Source organism: Psittacula echo (genome assembly GCF_963264785.1).
Source record: "Psittacula echo genome assembly, chromosome: 6".
In the NCBI taxonomy this organism is placed as follows: domain Eukaryota; kingdom Metazoa; phylum Chordata; class Aves; order Psittaciformes; family Psittacidae; genus Psittacula; species Psittacula echo.
The window spans coordinates 22308244-22328804 of record NC_137743.1 but is presented as its reverse complement, the minus strand read 5'-3'; the positions used below and the strand labels follow the sequence as shown (position 1 = coordinate 22328804).

Below are 20561 nucleotides of genomic sequence, written 5' to 3'. Positions count from 1 at the left end.
ACCTTCAGCTTGATTTGTGTTTTCCTCAAAGAAAGATTTTGTGGTAGCTGCTGCTTTGATCACTCTTAACACCTGCCACAACAGATCCCCAGGCTGACCCGCCTGCACGTACTAGCCCTGTCCTCTGCCCCAAGTTCAATGGCAGAGGCTTAAATAAGCAGACTGACACCTGCAGATTACTACTATTGAACTATATATAGTGCACCGACACTGGAGCATAGCCTCAGAAAATGGCAGAGAAGCTTAGACCAGCACCAAGAATACACTGTGCTAGATACTGTACGTTTGCAAAGCTGTGATTGCTCATGCTGCAAAGTGTTGGTCAATAAACTGGCTTCAAAGAGCAACTGAAGCTGTGGCTGCCAGGCTAGCTAGGATGGATGAGCTAAGGCCATAGCACATGGCTTGTGGCCCAGCCCAAGCAAAGCATCAGTGGTGTTCAGGACTGAGGAAAGTCACCACACAAGCAGGACTGCAGAGGAAGGAAAAGCTGTGTGTGCTCTCCTGAGTGCTGTTATGCGCACTCTCTTAATACCTGCATGCTGTGTTTTGTCCATCTGAACTTTCCTGCCTGCCTACTGATCCAGGGCAGCAGTTCCACCAACGGGAACAGCAAAAATGTGACCCGGGGGAAGTGTCCAGGAGGAAACAGGCCGTTTGCTGAGCACCACCTCCCAGCCGGCTCCAGAGAAGCAGCTGAGAGAGGCCACAGAACAAGCTGGAAATACTGGCAAATCACGGAGGAGAGCCACTGCTGCAGCCCCTGCTTCACCATGCCAAGAAGACATGACTGGCCCAGGCACTGCTGTATAAGCCCTGTGTCCCTTCACTCTCTGAGTCCCTCCGCAGGGAAGACCCGCAGCCACGCGTCGGAAGAGCCCTTCTGCGGTCACACACACTCGTTCGCTCGCCAAGGGGCTGGGACTGGGCCGAGGGGCCAGGCCATGGTCAGTCCGGGACACTGGGGTTACTCCTCCCGGAGGGGGCCGCCAGGATAACTCACTGGACCCGGGGCGCTGGGCGGGCGTGCGACCCAGCCCACAACGCTTCCGAGAACAGCCCTTCCGTCGGCTTCCGCTCAACCTCCCTTGTTGCGCCCCGCGGCAGGAGTACTCCTTCGCGGTTGGCCAGCGGTTCTGCTAGTTCTACCCTCTCTCCTCTCATTGGCTTTCTTCCGCTTGTCACTAGAGGGCCCGCCTCCTCCGGTTTCAGCCGTGGTCCCATTGGACACCGTAGGGAACTGCCGGCCGCATCGTGCGCGGGTTGGCTCCGCGGGCTGTCCGTCGGCGCAGTAACCAGGCAGCGGGTTGCGGTGTGCCTGTTTCCACGTCAGTGAGAGTGGTGCGACGCCGGTTTTGCTTGCCCGTGCCCCAGAGGACCCCGCGCTCGGAGGCCTCGCCGGGACCGCCACCGCCTCCCTCTGCCACCGAGAGGGCCGGGGGGCGGACAGAGGGAGGGCTCAGCCCTTCTGCTCGCGGCGCTGCCCGCCTGACCGATATGTGAAGCGGCGGCGGCCGCCGCCGCGGGTGAACAGGCACCGCCATTTTGGATGCGGGGGTCAGTGCCGGGCGGCGAGTACCTGTCGCGATACTGTCGCGACGGGGGGGTGGGCAGGAGGCAGGCTGCGGCGGGGGAACGGTGCGGGGCTGGGAGGGGGAGTGAACGGAGCCAAGGCAGCCCCGGTGGCGGGCGGGGTGCCGGGGCAGGTTCCGCGGCGGCGGCGGGAGGGAGTGGGGGGGAATTGGCAGCCGCCCCTCCAGGCCCGGGCGTGACGTGACGCTCGTGGTGGCCTGTCCCGGGTGCCCCACAGGGCGGGAGGCTGCAGGTGTCGCGGCTCGGAGCGAGGTCGTGGCACAGGCACCCACTTACTGTGCGCCAAGTTGCCTTGCTTAAATACCGGTGGAAACGGAGACTTCTCCCGGCATATGGCCAGCTGCTTGGCTGCTGCAGGAGGAAGGCTCGGAGTTAACTTGGAGCATACTTTATGAATTCAGCTGGTACCGTGTTTCTTGGTTTAAGCAGTGTGAAGTAATCGGAAGACAGAAATTGCCCCTCTCGTATTTCCCTTAGGTTTCATTTTTATTCTGCAGTTTTGACAGATAAATGGAGCTACCTTGTCTTCTTGGTTCCCAGGCGCCATCTCATTGTTGCAGCTAATTTTGGAGGCTTGAGGAGAAGCCTGTCCCACCTTCCTTTCTGATGTGCCACTGCTGGCATGTTACTGCTGCTTATCTTTCTCAAAGAGTGTTCGTCACTGCTCAGAATTTTGGCATTGCTGGACTGTGCATAGTTATAAATTAATACTTTTCTATTATTTTTTGTCTAGGCATTAGGAACTAGCATTTGGAGAAACATGCTGACTTCTCTGAACTTTTGCTGCCAGTGATATTTATTGCAGAGTAGTTATCACATGAAAAACCCAGGCAAGTAAAGTTTCCTGGTAGGAATTCGTGTACCTTCTGCATGCAGTTTAGAAGGGCACAAAGGAGATTTTTTGTTGCCAGCTGGGCTTCTGAATAACCTAGCTAGCTCTGAGTTAGGCAGGAATTGTTTGTGATTCGTGGACTAAAGAGTGTTATGTTTCTGTTTTGATAGCAGTGTATTATATTGGGACTCCAGTGGCCAAATCTCGGTCAGAGACTATTTATGCATTATCATAAACAGTGCAAATTTAGGCCAACAGAAACTTACTTTGAAGTACTACCTTTCTTGCATATGTAGTGATTATGTTGTTGTTTATTATTGCTATTTATTGGAGCAGTTTCACCAGGTTTGAGTCAGTTTCCATAGCTGAAGGTGAAAGTTAGTGATAGGGAGAAGTGACTTGATGGAAGTCTGCCAGACTTTGTCACTTCTGATGCTAACTCTTGCTTGTTTCCAGAAGAGTTGCAGACATTTACCTGCAAGGGAGGGAGTGTTTCCTAAGAGTATACCTGAGATTTCTTATGGTAATATGTAGGAAAAATTTGGGTTCATATGCACTGGGATGTTTTGCAGTAGTGTGTTCTAGGGTTGAGCAGTGGAGCGTTCAAGTGCATGTGTGAGAGAACATTTGCCAACGTAAATCTCACCAGTGCTTTTATGTGACGGCTTTGCATCCGATACTGTTTCAGGAGTCTCAGAAAAGTGATTACGGCCCGTAGAACATTGCTGAAGGCTTTGAAAAGGCTTTGAAGATTTTCTTCTTTTATGACATGCTCAGGCATCAACCTTTTTCCACTGATAAGGTTCCCAATCTTGTTAGCAGTGAGGCTCTGAATGCTGACAGCTTTCGTGTTTCTCAGGTGGGCTGAGCAGCTGTGTAGCCTTGGTTTGAAGCTGCCATTTTGCTTGCTGAAGTTCTGCACAGGAGCGAAATCTGAGAACTGGTCTGCAGATTATGAACCTATCATGAAAAAGAAACAGGAGTTCATGTAGGACTAAATGAAGAGATAAGGAGCTGAAAAGCATTTGAAATCTATTAGGCAACTTCCCTGGTTTTTCTGTGTAATTCTAGACCACAGAACTTACTCTGGTTGTTTCTGTACTGAGTCCACTATCTTGTGTTTGATTAAAAAGGGCTCTCACAAAAGGTATCCAGTCTTGATCTGAAGACATCAAGAGGTGTTGGAACCATGGCTTGGCTAGGTTTTTTTACTGATCTTCAGCACTGGTAGTTCTGTTAAACTGTCCAACCAACACTTACACAATACCCCACTCTTCAGACCATATCTTTGTAACATTAAGCCTGAATTCATGTCAGCAGTATTTTTTTGTATGTCGAACAAACAGTGGTTTTGCTTGACTACTACTACCATGCTCTCATAAACCAAACTGATCATTTGGTGTTGGTCTGGTAAATCTCGTAACTTTCTCTCTGTAGCTTCCATTCATTTCAATCTTGAAACTTTTTTCAGTATATCCTTCAGTACATCTATACTGATCTCTAAAGTGTGACCAGTTGGTTTTAGCAATTAAGATAAGAGTTGAAATAATACATACTGAAATTACCCCTATAAAGGGTAGGCTTTAGGAAATACGGAGTTTAGAGAAACTATTTCTATTGTCTGAAATAAACTTTCACAGAAATGGATGGTGCTTTTGGTGGCTTTAGCTTACAAGGTACATCTCTGAAAACAGTTTTATGCCTTCCCTCCCCACCAGCTGTTAATTATTTCCTGTTTCCTTCTCCAACGTATAGTCGCAAAGGTTCTTTGCGTGAATGAAGCTGTTTGTCTGTGGTTTACTTTGAATTGTGTGTATGCTATTGCTTGGCTAACTGCAAGCTTAAATGTAAAGTAGGATTTCCACACACACACCCACACCCCGTGCTTAAAGATCTGAAAGTGAATTAGTGTCTCCAGCACAGTAGATTATTTCAGTTGCATTGGACAGGTAAGTTTTATGTATAAAGTGGTGTGGGGTTTTTTTTGTGGTGGTTTTTTTTTTTTGTTTTTTTTTTTTTTAGTGTTTTTGAATAAAGTTACATTTAATGGAATCTGCAGTGAGGAAAAGAGTGCATTCTCACCAAGGCTTCTCAAATAGTTGGCAATGAAAGGATATAACTGCAAAAAAACCCCTAACTTCTGCAGAATTTTAGTGTCAGAAGAGCCTTGCCAAGCAACATGGATCTTTTGCATCCTTGCTTGAAAGGATCAGCACGTTCAGTTTCCCAGCAGATTAAAAGGAAAAGTTGTGTGTTGGAGGTCTATGTCTGTTGTATTCATACTTTGCTGTTTGGAGATAGCACCAGGTTTAGGAGCAGCTGAGCATTGTAAGTCTCCTACATTCAGGAAGAATTGAGTTTAACAAACTTTTCTGTCTTGATTCTTTTAGCTTAAGAGTAGAGGGAAAGAAATAGGAGCCCTACTAGCAGACTCAGCAGTATGCAGAATAGCATTTAAGCTTTGGCATCACCTCACATATTGGCAAGATCATTGAGTATCTTTGTATGTGCAGGGCATGCGATATGTATGTCTGGTATTCACATGCTTTCCCAAATCAAATTGGGGGAGACTTTGTTTCTATGTCAGTTTACTAAATGCCTGGAATGGCTCTACAAAGGTTACATGTGTAATGCTGTTTTGTGATGGTGAAGACAGGAAAAACTTGAGTTTTGACAAATTTGAATGTATGAAGTATTTCCCCCGAAGTACTTCTGTAGACCAGAGTTTTGATCCCTCGAACTGCCTGTATAGAAATGTGGAAAATGTTGGAGTTGCTGAAAGAAGAAATAAGTAAGTCAGGAATTTTATGTAGAGGACAAAATCTGTCATTAATGCCTTGTACAAAAACAAAGGTAACATACTGAAGTAGAAAAAACTGTTACCAAGGGTGTTTTAATGTAGTCAATATATGGAATGAATTACTGTTGAGGATGAGAACATCTCAAGCATTAGACACATAAGCAGGAAGAATACCTGTGGTTCTGTTATATACAGCTGTGGAGGGAGGATATAAACCTTTGTTCTTCAGGGCGCAAGCAAACTACTTGGCTGAACTATTTGTTTTTCTGAGTCGTGGTAGTGCATGAGCTAATCTATTGATCTGGTCTGTCATATCATTTCCTATATTAGAAAACACTTTTGTCTTTACCCCAGATTAACTGTGTGACACTTAGGAATACCATTATCAATAATTAATCTAATGAAGTTAGAAACAATTTCATCTATTGCAAACATGTAAAAAGCTGAAACAACACATTTGATGCTCTCCCTTGAGATTGAGGGGTGGTGTTTTTTTTTGTTGGTGGTGTTTTTTTTTTAATAATGTTTTGCTTCATTTCCATTGTTTACAGGGTCCTGAAGCAAATTAGGCTCACTCAGGATATTTATGTATTTGAAATGTTTTTAATAATTCAAATATGTTAATTAACATGAAGCCTGATAGATTCAGGATGTATGTTCTGAAATTTCTGTGGTGGTGTTTCTGAGCTCTGGAGTAATACAGCAAAAACTGTTTCCTTCCAGCTTTGCTTTTGTTACCTGAGCAAAAATTCTTCTTGTATTCTCTGTGTTTTATTACCCTCCACCCCTGCTTCCCGATTGAGTCCTTTACATGGTGAGCCTGTCTGATTTCAAGAGTTGTGATCAGTGTTTCATCTTTCAGTCTTTTGCTTCCGTATGGATGGCCTGTTGTGTTTTCAAGCTGGATTCCTCATTTCCTTTTCATATCTTGTGAAAAAGTCTCATTACTTGGCTACTATTTCGCTAAATCCCTCTCAATTGCAGACGTGGTATCATCTGACTCTCCGGCCTCTTTATGTGTCTTGTTTATTTCTTACCAACAGTTGTGTCTGTTCATTCCCTTCCATTCATATTTCTTTATGCTTGACTGTGTCTGGGCTACAGCTAGTATAGAAAGAAGGATCCTATAGTAATCCACTCTTTCTTTTGCTCAGACCATTACAAATATTTCTTGCTTGTATAATAGTTTTTGCCTCTTCTGCCTCTCTTTCTGGGTACATCAGTTTAAATTTTTCCATGTAAAACCTGAGGCTACATAAGAACAAATTTCTGTCATCAGCTTTCTCACCTTTTCTCCCTGTGTTCCGTCCAGTTTTGTCTTTAGTTTTGCTCATTTCTTTGTGTCTTACTCATATTTTATGTCTTACTCATATTTTTTTTTACTCGCCCGCTTTCTTGAAAAGTTTTTTCATGAAGTAAGTGTGAAATCAGCATCTGTTACAAATTACTTTATTTTGTCATAGTTTAAAGTCCAGAAGAACTTTGCTCTGGTAAGCCACTGATGCTTATTTAACAGAGCACAGGATTGGCTTTGTGTTCTGTGTAGTGCTATGGGACTCTGCATGTTGCTGGAGATGTGTGTGTGATTGCATTGTCATGGGTGTGTGTCCTGGTACCCTAGCATTTTATCTTTCTGTAAGCTTACTTAGACTAGAAAAAAACTGAGGAATGTGCCTTGGCAAAGTTGTCTCCTGCTTCGCAGATGCCCTGTTATAACTAACTGTCTGCTCTCATGGTCTTGAAAACACACTCTGTAGAAAAGCACCTTTATTTTGTCTTCCTTTTGACAAAATAACTGTGCTTATCTGCATGCACAAAAGAAAGATTTGAAAGAGTTTCTTGCATTGCTGCAGGCCTCTTGGTTGTCTACGGCCAAGTTGGTGTTTCATCAGAGGAAGAGAATGATTCTGAGGGGCTGGAGATTAATTTGAGTTACTTTTATTTTCAGAATTGTCAGGATGGTAGATAAGAACATTTACATTGTACAAGGTGAAATTAACGCAGTGGTGGGAGCCATAAAGCGTAATGCCCGATGGAGCACTCACACACATCTGGTAAGTCACCCTGAATTGTTGCTAGCTCTTCATGCTGTAACAGAGACCACCTGATTTTAGGAAAGAACCTCAATTTTTTTTTAGCATTTATTACAGTACTTTATAAGTAAAGCTGGAATAACTTTCTACATTGCTTCATGCCAAGCAATTTTGGCTTCTTGTGTGCCAGCAACTGTAAGAGGTACAAAGCTGGAAATCTGCCTATATACCCCATAAGTAAACAGAAAACCCTTCGTTGTATTCCAGTGGGAATCATCTCATTTAGACTTTTATTGCCTGCTATACCAGAGGTTTTGAATCTATAATGTTATTTTATCTAGCACAGTGTTTTTATATATCTTGAGTGCTCTCTGAGAGAAGACAGTCTTAATCATGAAAGTCATGAAATAAAAATTGAGGAAGTCATTATATGTAGGATATGTATTAATTTTTCATATGGCATAGTATCTTTACTCTGCTTTGTGACTGCTAGCTATATTCCTTACTGAAATCTGTTAATAGTTGCAAACCTGTTTTGTTAAAAGCCATTAATACAGTGTTTCTGAGTTTAATGATGCATCGGTCAGTTTATGGCTTCCATAGTGTAAATGTGTGCATGTGGTGAACTGCATCTGTGGTGTGCTTCAGAATGTCACATGAATAGCAGATGGCTGTCATCCAGCACAAGTGGTTTGAGTTTGTCAAAGGACAGTGCCCTTGTTCTAACAGACATTTCTTCATTAGAGCTCTCTGCCACCCAGTAGGAGGTGTGGCTGCAGATGTGCACAGCTTGGGGAAACTGCTGCTCCTCCTTATTTTAATATTGTAAAGATAGGCTAAGGCTAAAGGATGCAGCTATTCATATAAATTTTGCATTGTGATTTTTTTTTTTCTTTAAGTTATTTTAATGGCACCAAATGTCATTGCATTTCTGTTCCCATTACAATCTGCATAGATTAACATTATAGCAAATCCAGATGAGCCATTTCAATATGGTATGAGTTAGATTTGCTCTGAAATTTATTGAACAGTGGAAGGCTAATCAGAAATACTTCTAAGGACAATAAAACCAAATCGGAATGCTCAGTCTTGAAACCTGTGCTTTGACATTTGAGCTGTATGACATTGGGGAGCACTAGCAGGAAAATAAAAATGCTTCTCTTGATTTTGATGGAGTAAACACACTGACGGTGATAAACTCAGCCCTGTGAATATGAATGGGTCTTTACAGACCCAATATTAAGATTTGTCTTCAGAAATATGCTTGCCTCGTTAATGACTGTCTATATATAACCTATAGGATGAAGAAAGGGATCCCCTGCTGCATAGCTTTAGCTACTTAAAAGAAGTTCTGAATAATATAACAGGTAAGCTTATACAGAAATCAGCAGGTATGTATACCTGCTAGTGTATGTGACAATACATGTACACATGTACTTGCTTGTCTTAGTTACTATCCAGCGGTCAAATATTGAATAACAAGAAAAAAATATGTGTATACTTCTAGACAAATAGTACAAATGTGAACTATTACACAAATACAACTGCTGCCATTGTCTGGAGAGATACATGTATGTGTGCATGTGTGTATATATACATATTTTTTGTGTGTGTGCACACTTATATATAAATATGCAAGCTTCTTTAATATACTGAAGCTTGTAGTAATATATGCAATCTGGTGTATTATTATACAGTCTTTCTGTGCTTTGTTTATGTTTTTTCATCTGTGAATAGTGGGGATAATCTGCTTAGAAAGTAGCCTCCCATTGTCTGTTTTCTCCTTCCATTCTTCAGTTTATTGGTTTTCATTGTCTGTTATCAGTAATAAGTGAAGCACAGGCTTCACTTTTCACTTGGGTCTTTTGAATCTTGAAGTGGAAGGCTTACTTTGTGACCAGTTGCACTGAAAGGAACTGGAAATCTGTATTGATTTCAGGAGAACACAAGGCTGTGATGTGTATTCAGAACTTTTTTTTTTTTTTCCTTAACCTGTCTTTTTCCCCTTTCCTCACATGTTTTCTCTTTTTGTAATTTCAGGAGTGATTGTTTAAGTGTATGTTGAGAATCTGGAAGTAAGGCTAATCTTGAGCTCTATGTATATGGCATTCTGCTGTTTCTTCCCAGGATTTGTCTTACTGATTGTAATATTTGAAAATAAGCTTTACTTCTGGTCCCTTACAGTGAGTGTTCAGAGCTGCACTGGACCTAAGTCTGAGTGAACTTTCTGCATTTCTCATTGCAAAGCATGCCCATTCTTGTGTTGGCATTTAGCCTGGAATCCCATAGAAAGTATGTTCCCTAGAAGTACAATGGTGCTGCTTCCAGGTGCTGATGAAAGTTGCTGAGGACGTGTACCAGTTCTAAGCCCTTATTCCTTCCTCTTTTGTGGCTGCCTGTAAGTATAATTCTTTGGTTTGCTTTGCCAGGTGAACTGCCTTTGGCTGTGAGCAGGACTGTTCTGTCAGGTCATGACATCTTAAGGAACAGCTTACATTTCTGGATGGTATCTTTGTTCTGGATGTTATACCCAGACTACATGACTGGCTGGATTTGTGGAGTGTTGTAAGCTCATTCATCTTATGTAGGATATGCAGACAGTCACCAAAAGTGTTTTGGGACAAAATTTTCCTTGTCTCCCTTCTATGAGATAAAATTTTCCGTAAAATAAGACTGCTGAAGTTGTTTGCCATCATTGCAAATACTACTTCTCATCAACAAGAGCAGGGAATGGCAGGATGCTCAAATAGATGCAGTATGAGTAAATGTCAGGGACTGGCCATTTATCTGGAGTAGCTAGATACTGAATGATACTAGATACTGAATGATACTAGATACTAGAATGTGTTGTTGACTTGTTGGGGAAAAAATGCAAACCCAGTATCTCCTTGTGTTAGAGAAAGCAAAGTTTAATGTACTGAGAGATTCAAGACTCCCTGTGAGTATTAGTCATCATGTAAGTGTGATTCATGCTGAGATAATAATTGCTCATATGTGATGATGATAGCACGTTGGTTTGACTACACTGGGTTCTTTTAAACAGGCAATTTCAGCTTCAGTGACTGCTGTTTACTGACTGAGGTCTTGAGATAGGACATTGTTGCTATGCTCCTTTTCTTTTTTCATTTTTTTTTTTTTTTTTTTCTTCAGTTTTAGGCATGGACTGGTTCCCAAGCAATACTTTGAATAATATAGTCTCCTGCCTCATCTTCCAGGCAATGAAGGTTTTTTTGTGGGTGGTTTTGGGGGTATTTTTTTGCCTAGACCTTCTTTTCATGTCTCTTTCATTAGCTCATGGAAACACATTGCTTTTATATTTAAATTTATTCAAGCTGTAATCTTTGACATTTGAGTTAGCTTTTAGTACAATTTTGCATTTATAGTAATATATATTATGTATTTTCTCAATCCCCCAAGAACCCATTTTAATCTGTTCCGGATGCAAATTTCAGGCTGCCTTGTCCCATCTCCCCTCTTGCTCTCTCCCTCCCTTCCCCTCCCCCATGGAGCATGTTTGATCAGGTGTGGCAGGAATATCCACTGTCAAGCTGCGCCCTTTATATTAGTCAATATTATCCTTCCTTCCCTCCCACTCCCTTCATTCTCCTCTGGGCTTTACCAGTTGATTTATAATTTTGGAATTCTCATCGGAGTCTGTAATACAGTTTGTTCATTATTTAACCAAAACCTGTTTAATGAGCAAAGAGAGGCAATGTAAATGTTAGGCATGTTGCAGTGGAGTACCTTTTGTTCTCCTCTGAGCTAGTGGGTATTAACTCTGTCATGCCTGTGATGCTGAAATACCCTGGTCCAGGGTATAAAGATGCACCGAATACCTCCAGCAGCTAAAGAGCCACATTACAAAGTACTGCTTCTCAAGAGTAACTAAGTTTTTTTATTTGATTACCAAAATAGTAAAAGCTTGCTTGCAGCTAAGTAGTGGTATCCCATACCATCCCATTGTAATGTCTAAATAGGCTCTTGAGGGAAGCATCTGGAGAAGATGCTGTTGCTCAGCACAGACAATCCCATGATTGTCATAAGGGTAACTTCTCTTCTGCAGTTCAGCATACGTAGCTAATTGTACCTGAATTAAACGGAATGATGTTGCACTTTAAAATTCTGACACAGAAACTTAATTTCTTTGGCAATTTTTTATAGATTTATGAAAGCAATTTAATGATTTAAAAATGAACAGCATGTCTTCTCTTACCTGCTGTCATTTGATTTACTGTATGCCATTTATACACTTTTATGGGCTGCATATATTTTAATTATTATTAATAGTAGTTGCCTGAAAAACTACTAGGAAAGGAAGAGTAGAGCTTCTGTCATTGTGGGTGATGCATAAGTTACTCCAAAATAAATTTAACAGCTGAATGCTTGTACTGAGGTAAGCACCATAAGCCTAAGTTGGAAGTGGTGTCTTGTATTTCCAGTGTTTAGAAAAAGTGAAAATTGGTGCCCTGAGTTATGACCATATGGAAGCAGTGACTATCAAGCTTCGTCCGTGCATGCAAAATTGAAATACAACTACATCTGCAAAGGGTGCTTTAAAGCTGATGGAATTGTTGCTGTTGGTACAAGTTTGTATCTAGGGTCACTGTCACCACAACTTCCATTTGGTTCAATTTTAAAGTTAGCTGGGTATCTAGAAAATGTGTCTGCATATTGAAATATTTGTTCATTTCATCAATTTTCTTATGGATTTAGGTCCACAAAAGGAAGCTTCTTATTGACATCCAGTGATAATTGAGTATTGTTTCTTTCATGAGTGTTTCCAACTTAGGATGCTCTTGAGCTCACTAGGGAGAGGTTTTATAGCCACAAATGGCTGGAAATATGAGTTAATTATAAGCCTGCTTTTTTATGATTTGATGAGAATTGGGTTTTCTTAAATCTTGCTATGGCTGTTGAAGTCTTCAGACCATTCCAGAATGATACGGAGGTAAGAGCAGATACTTCTGTAGTTGTTCTCCTTATTGCAGAATTTATGCTTTGCTCTGATTGGGGGGGATGAGTCAGTAACCAAGATTTTCGTGATTGAAGTACTGCTTACTGGTGTGTAGGATGGCTTTAGGACAGAAAATGACTAAATACAACTGCCCTGTACAAGTCAGTACTGCAGTGGGAGAAGCAGGTGTTTGTGGAAAGTGTGTGCATCGAGAGTCTATTTAAATAAGGTTTAAACTAGGTAAACACACCTGTGAAGAGGTGCTTGTGTATATTTTAGGTCCATGAGTGCCAGACTGGAAAGTTTGAGTCCTTTTATCCTCTGGTGGTTCAGAGTTAGTGCATTTAAACAGAAGCTGCAAAGTAAGCTGTTAGAAGCACTCTGATTTCATGCACATTCATGACATTTTAAATGAATGCTTGTACAGTGGGTTCAGAAGAATCTTCTCATGGCTTATTTCAGACAAGAAGCTGCTGCAAATCTCCATCTTTAGAGGGTTGGCTGGGGCATTAAGAGCTGGCTAAAGGTCAAATGACTGTAACTGTAAGAGAACCTTTGCCCAGTATACAGACTTAATATACTTGTTACTGTAGCCATCAGTTTTCTCATATGTAGATTTGATTGCACACTCATTTTCTTATGTCTAAGCTCTGGAAACTCAGGTTTTAGGGAAAATCTGACATTCATGTAAAACAATATGGGAATTTTATCCTGATTTGGGGTTAATGTCAGAACTTTTTCTGAAAGACCTAGTTTTGAAAAGTGGTGAATCAGTAGTAAATACAGATGAGTGGCCTGATCTCAGTGCTATTGCAGTGCTATTGAATAGAGTATGACATATTCATTGTGGTCTACTTAAGAGATCGTAAAAAAGTAATGTTTTTTCTTAAAGAGGTGTGAGAATAATGTCGTGTCGCAATGCGTGTTATTTTGCACTTTGCAGATGAGAGCAATATCACATTTTAATTATTATTTATATCTTAAGTTTCTGCAGGAAATGCCTGGACTTAGAAGCAGACAAGAAATACTGATGAACTCTAAGCTGTGGTCCTTTCCAACCCAAACCATTCTATAATGCTTCTTCCTTTGTTTGCCTTGAAGGATTGCAATGTTACCCAGAGCAGACATTAAAAAAAATAAAAATCATAGATACACAGAATGGTTTGGGTTGGAAAGGACCTTAAGATCATCTAGTTCTAACCACCTTGCCATGAGCAGGGACATGTCCTACTAGACCAGGTTGCTCAAGTCTCTGTCCAGCCTGGCCTTGAACGAAAATTACCTAAGCTTTTTTTCTGCTGCGTATCAGTTTCATATAAAAGATCTAGAAAACTCACTGGTGGTGTAGATGATGTCTGTTCCTGTGATAATTTAAAAAAACTAAACAACAACAAAACCCCCAAAACTATTTATTCATATACTTGCAAATAGCAGTTATCCATGCATGTTATACTTGCTGGTTTGGAAGGCCAAATAACTCAGGCTAACATTTAGCTGTTATTGCATTCTCTATAAAATTTTTAAGGATGGAAAGGGTGTAAGAAAGGTCAGGCAATTGATAGAGTAAGGTTTCTTCAATAACTTAAACTCAGCCTCACTCTGGTGGATGGCAGTGTGACTTTAGTCCACATTGGATGACTTGATGCAGTGTACAGAAGTGGTAAATAATTTCTCTGAATATTTTCTGTCACCTTCTTACTGTAAGAAGTATGAAGATTAAGGTGACAACTTTAATTTGACACTTTGCTTGCAGGCTGAATCCAATCTTGAGTTTTGCGAATTGTGTTCAAACAATGCAGTAAAAGTTGTCATTTTAAAAGCAAGGCACTAGTCTTCATGAATGCAGACATCCTTCCAAGAGAAGCTGCAGGTAGTTCCAGATACTCTTTTTGAGAGAAATTAATCTTCTTTTTAATGTCATTGTAGCATCAAATGAGTCGAATTACTGTCTTATGGCTGAGGTCTTTGAATTTCCCTCAGATAATAGGTTTCTATTGATATTTTTGTCAAAGGTTTTCATGGTGTTACTGGAGAAATAATAAACTAGTCTTTAACCAGGTGGTTGCTAGTTTTGTGCTTTACTTGCTTAGCAATTTTCCTGGAGTGACACTGATGTGCTCTAAGAATGTAGCTGCACTGGGAGACCTTGTGTGTGAATTTCTCAAGCCCAAAGCTAATACCTAAATTGTCACAATTTCATTTAAGATTTAATATGTTTTCTGGATGTGCTTGATGAAGAATAACTCAGTGTTTGTGGAGCCTTATATGCACCCAGATAACCACCATAACTTTTTCCAAGGCTTTTCTGTTGCACTTATGCAGAGTGCTCAAGGAATGAGGTATGGATGGACTCTGAACTCTAGTTGATTGTTGCCTTCAACTGAACCCTTCAACATAGGTTACTGCGTGAAACTGGGACTCCTGACAATGGGAAGCTTGTAACTGGGAGATGATGTAGCTATGACTGAATGTGCAGAAAGGGCTAAACTGCGGTTGTGTAGCATCCTGAACGTGATAACTTTATAGCTCTTGTGTTTGTCTTCTATTTTGTGTTTATGAGTAATAGGAAACTTAATAAATTCAAAAGAAGTGGAGTGACTCTGAGAATATCTAGAGGAAAAAAAAAAACCAACCAACCCAGTAAGATGGTCTTCACACAAGGTATTCCAGTATTTCTCTTAACATCAGGATGTCTGAACTGGCACTTCTGCAGTCTGGCATCACCACCGTTGCGGTACCACCTAAGCATCCTTTTAATACAGTTCTTTGGGTGCAGTGTAAGACTAGGTTTTGACCTTAACAGTCTTCCATGTGTGCTTGGCTAATGGCTGGCAGGTACAGGCAGGAGGTGGTGCTGTTGGAAGGAATCGTTTCCTGACCCCTAATCCTTAAGGACCCAAGGATTTAGATGGACAAGCACTCCTGGCTGTTGGTTGGCAGAGTTCCCACAGTGGGCTTGTTCTCTAACACCAGCCTTCTGTTACCACTGCAGGGCTGGGCTCTGAAGAGCTGCCACATGTGCATGGTGCGCAACTGACTCTCTCTTGTTCCACGCTTGTTGAGCAATTACTTTCCCACTTGTTGGGCACTCCATTATTTCCTTCAGTTACTGCTTCTGTGTGAAGTGGAGCCATAAAGGAAATGGCCTAATGTACATACATTAGAAGGCAATAAATTGCAGTTTGATTTGGTAGAAAGGCAGTACCAGATGCTCTGTTGAAGTTAAGGTTCCTTTTAAATCATCCATGGAGGTTTTATTCCAGATTTTTTTTGAAGATGATGTCTTTGTTTTGATTAGGACTAGTTAAAAGGAATTGTGGCCAATTAAGAGACGTTAACGCTATTTGCATTATAGTAAAAACCCTCTTGAAGTAGGAGTTATTTAAAATTGCTGAATTCCAGTAAAAGTTTTATATATTAAATGTATAGCTCTTCTATCACCTTTTCTTCTTTTAACTGTCTTCTGTCCTTGCTATACAGCTGCCATCTAACCTATTAAAAACAATGTCTCAAAGGTGATTTACTTCAAAGAAGCAGTAACTTGTGTCAGAAAGTGCAGGTGCATTTTTATATAGTTGCATAATATGCAGTAGGACTGCCAAGAAGCATTGGTCATACATACACAACAAGCGCACTGAAGCATTCCTCACCTCAAAAAGTTTGTAGCTTAAGAAAGTAGAAGCAGAGATAAGTCATTAAGCGTACAAAGTTGTTAAACACTTGAGAGTTTTTCTTGATCACTACCTCCATTTGTTCTTCAAACAAGCTGTTGTTGCCGGATCCCTAATACAGTTTATGGCAAGATGTGAGTTTGAAGGAGAGGTTTGAAATTTGGCAAAATTTCAAGAACAGTGCAGGGATGTGTGGTAAGGTGTTTTGATAATTAGTGTGGAAGAAAAAAAACTGTCAAGAAGAGAGGTAGAATGGGAGTGATTTAAAGGTAAGTATAAAAGCAGCAGAATGATGAAGAACATTGTTATTAATATAGCAAGTTGATTGGTTAGGGAGCATTAATAATGAGGGATGTGCAGTTGATGGCTTGCCCATTTGAGGTAGACTTGCAAGAACTTTTTTTATTTTTTTAAGGTAACTCTACCTAGCTTAGCTGCTCTCTGAGTGTTGTGGGATAGATTTTTGCTTAAGGGGACTCTTTCAATCAGGAAGAAAACTCTTACAGCACATTATGGACCTCCTCATTGTAAGTTCTTAAAAAAAAAAAAAAATTATATGGATAGTCATGATCTTGGTTTTGTAATTTGCCTTTAGAAAATGATACAATGCAACATACTTGTCCAGGAAAGAGCTTACTTACGGGAAGTTGGACAGAGCCTTGGGTGACATGGTTTAGTGTGAGGTGTGCCTGCCCATGGCAGGGGGGTTGGAACTAGATGATCTTAAGGTCCTTTCCAACCCTAACTATTCTATGATTCTATGATTCTATGATTCTAAGTTACAGCTGCATGCAGTCCTATAAAAACTAATATAATCTTTCAGATGACATGATTTTAACTTGCTTTACAGCACTTTTAAATGCTACAAAAAAAGAAATTTTGGTATATATTGCCTACTATATTATATATTATATAATATAGAAAAAATATTATATATATTATATATTATAAGCCTATAATACAGTAACTTAAAGGTAGGTTCTGAGGTCTTATGATACAGTGGATTCTGCGGTGAAAGAGATGGAAATGTCATATCATGGATGAATCTGAAGTGCATTCCTTCCAGTATTGGTGGTATCAACAGATACTTGCTGGGGAAAATGTTTGGGAGTGAATGGAAATCTGTGAATTTGTTAATAGAGTAATGAAGACTAAATCGTGAGTGAGCTAAATATATGTAAGTCTTCTAGGGACAGTGAATCAGTACATGTCATCACAAAATTGTAGGAAATAAAACCCATCTTGAGAAGGAGCGTGTATCAGCTAGTCATTGTAGAAAATCCATAGATCTACATTAGTATTGTATGGTGTACTGTATCCATGTGACTTGGAAATGCCACCTGAAATGTTCAAGCAACCTGTTCTTGTTTTGAACTCCTAACTCTATTTGGACATTTCCTCTTTAGTTTAAGGGCATGAATAGACATAGACTCCTTATCACTTGAATTTCATTAAATGAGTGTGTCTGTTGTACTCTTTGCATGGTTCAGTTGTGAAGTTAAAACTCGTGAGTTCAAACTACTTTGTATTCAGGCATGTTGTGAAAGAAAGAGGAGGTACATAGTTACATGACAGTTGAGGAACAATGTGACATGACAAAAAAGTTGATGTGAGATGGGTAGAAATGTAAAAGTAAAGCATGTTATATGAGAGCTTGCACGTATATGCAATATAACTGAAGTTTGGGGTGATGTTGGCTTTAGCTATCCTGTTAAAATTAATACAGTTTCCATGACAGCTTATGCTAATGTATTTTGCAGTGTAATCACAATTACACAATTATAATACTGAAGGAGTGCACTTGATTAATGCTTGTTAGCTGAATATGTTAAATTCTTCAGTGACGGTGGTAATTTGTTTGGTCCTTTATCTATACCCTAATACAAGCACTTTGGAAGCTTTAATTTCCAGATCTGTTCTTGTAGCAGTAAGCTGAAAATTACTCCTAGCCATATTGAAACAGTAAGTTATAATCACAGCAGACTTTCAGAAAGTGTATGCTGTCATTGTTTGGTGCAGGAGTCTGAATGCTTGCATAACTGTAAACCTTGATGAGTGCTACTTGGGTGAGAGACTTCAAAACAAAGCTGTTCACTCTTGATTTAATTTAATTCTGGGAGGAAGATTTTTTTATTAAAATGTGTCTTTGTAATTTTTCTTGGTTCACGGGCGAAGTCTGCCAAGATGTTGCTGAATTAGATTCCATTTACCTTTTGATTAACTGCTTAAATAATTTAGGTGGCAAATTGTAAATATGATGCATTGTTGAAATAAATAAAGATGTGGTTGTTATTTTGATCATGGCATACTGAAGGAGAACAGTCTATTAGATCTGGGTATAGCCGGGGGGAGAGGGAGATATTCTAGAAATAAAGCAAGTGACAGTGGCAAAATATGGCTGCTTATGTAAGCATCTTTAGTTACTGCACTTAGGAACTTGGATGTTCTTCAAAGATGGATTAAACAATTTATAGTGGCTTATAATAGTTCTGTAATAACTAAGATGGCAGCATGGAAGGAGCCATCATTAGCTGGTTTTCACTTCTGTCTGAGGTTTTCACATTTGTTGCTCAGAAATACTATGTTTTCCTTTGCATTTCAGCCCTTAGTTAAAACATTTGGGTTTTCAAGTGTCTGAAGTGCAAATATATTCAGTCAGACTTAAGATCTAATGAGTGCTGTCAAATTTTACTTCTGTGCTTTCTCTGTCTTAAATATATTCCACCTCAGGATGAAATTAGCACTTCAGATGTGAAGTGATCAGGCTAGTACAGGGAGTGGGGAGAACAGAGTCCTAGCAATATTTACTTTGGTGGCATTGTTGATGATGAATACAAAAGTGTAGGAAATATGTTTGCTCAAATATTTACCAGTCTGTTAAAATATTGTCAACAGGAAGAGACTTTTTCACTTGAAGCAGGACTACCACGATCTTGTAGGAAAACTAGGATTTGGTTTGGCGAAGAGATAAGTTTTAAACAACAAACTTTTCTGAAAGCTTATGACTTTGTGTGATACAGGAGTCTGGACGCTTTCATCATCAAGGCTCCTGCTTCATTAAGAACATAAAGGAAGAAATATCCATGTCTGGTAAACAAAAAAGTAACATTTTCTTGGGGAAAGGGCTTTGCTAAGAGGTCTGGAAACACAGAGGAGGAAGAAATGAAAAGATTCAGACATTGTAGAAAACAATAAACTCTGTTAGAGTAGCTGAATGGTAGTTCAACAATTAAAAGATTTTTTCAGAGAAAAAGAAATGGCTGAAGAAATATATTCAGATAAGGGGAGGGGGAAGAGACTATTGTAGGCATCCTGGAATGCTCAATTTAATGGTTGATTGTTAATTGACTATTAAAGCTTTGTGTCAGAGGCAGCATCAACTTAAATTTTGCAAACCTTTTTCCCCCCCTCCCACTTTTACTGACAATCCATTAACAATCTGAAAGTGAAGCTCATTCTCATTCACCTGGCTTTGAATTGTAGTTTCTCTTTGGATGGTAGTTCTTAACGCTGTTGAATTTTGCAACCCATGCTGGTACTTGTTCACATGCACAAGACCCATGTGCTGCAGCGGAAGGTCACACACTTGCTTTCACTCTGCAGAAACAGCAGGTGATGGTACCAGCTGTTCACATCCCCGTATTAGATGCCTGAATTTGAGCAGCTGTATGAGGCTGCCAATAAACTCTAATATGCAGTTCATATTTTGCCCACATTTCACTTGATCCTACTCAGCACCATCCAGTACGTTTTTTCAAACATCTTTCAGTGCCACCTGCAAGATGCTCGTTTTCTTTCTTGTGCACTCATAAGATGTGCCAGTTGGATGCTTGAAAAGTGTCCAGTGTTACAGATTTGAAAAGGAAAGGCTACCAGAAAAACTGCACATGCTGGTTTAAGGAGACAGGAGTAATCTCTCCATTGTTACTATAATCTTGAAAGTTCAAAATTTTAAAACATTTTTGCTAATCCAGGCTGTTCTAAAGGATGTTCTTGTCATTAAGCAGTAGTAGTTTTGAATACAAACCTAGGTGGTGGTTGGTTGGTTGTTTTAGAAGAATAAGTCAAAAGTGGAAAAGTCAATCTGAGGAACCTCTACCTGCATTCAGCTAGCAGAAGAGGTCTTGTTATGTGAATCTGGTATTAGAAGAAGGCTGTAGTGGTTTTTAATTGCACTTCTATAATACAAATAAATAATCTAAAACTTCTAATAAAACTTGCTTGGCAATGAGTTTTATATATCCACAGTTTATTTCAACTTGTGCTTTTTATTTAAAAAGCATATTTGTGATATGTTAGGACCCTCTGTTAAGCCAGTTAAATATATGGTGGAAAGGTTGAAACTGCCTGTCTGCATTTTGCAGAAAAGGGGAGGAGGGAGCAAAGTGACGATAAAGTCTTCTTGCTAATAAAATCCTGAGAGGTGACTTTAGTGTTTTGTGGTTTGTGGGTTTTGTTGTTTTATTTGTGGGTTGGGTGTTTCCTTCCCTTTCCCTCCCTCCACACACCCCCCTCTCCCACCTCCCATTGCTGCAGTCTCATAAAGTGTTCTTTGGAATCAAAGCCATATTGAGGTATAAGCTATGAAGAGCATCTTTTTTAACATATGGAGGTGAGTAAGAGAGTGCGGTTCTTTGCTCAAAGGATCTTGTGGAACTTAAAATTCACCAAGAGCCAA

The 20561-nt window shown here is 40.2% G+C and overlaps 1 protein-coding gene across 8 annotated transcripts in view; it reads left to right on the top strand.

Annotated features, from left to right (window-relative positions):
• Nucleotides 1-1315: 1315 nt before the first annotated feature.
• The window catches only part of GBF1 (golgi brefeldin A resistant guanine nucleotide exchange factor 1), a 113307-nt gene continuing 94061 nt past the window's right edge, over nt 1316-20561 (top strand). For 7 of the 8 annotated variants that reach the window (XR_013957150.1, XM_080620593.1, XM_080620589.1 and 4 more), the window contains exons 1-3: nt 1316-1557; nt 7174-7279; nt 8559-8625. Coding sequence is in view for 6 of the 8 variants with exons in the window: in XM_080620593.1 (XP_080476719.1) it covers nt 1550-1557; nt 7174-7279; nt 8559-8625 (181 nt within the window). In the remaining 2 variants the exon portion in view is untranslated. Of the gene's footprint in view, nt 1558-7173; nt 7280-8558; nt 8626-10183; nt 10197-20561 lie in introns of those variants that run through there. The other variant, XM_080620590.1, reaches the window with a different exon arrangement.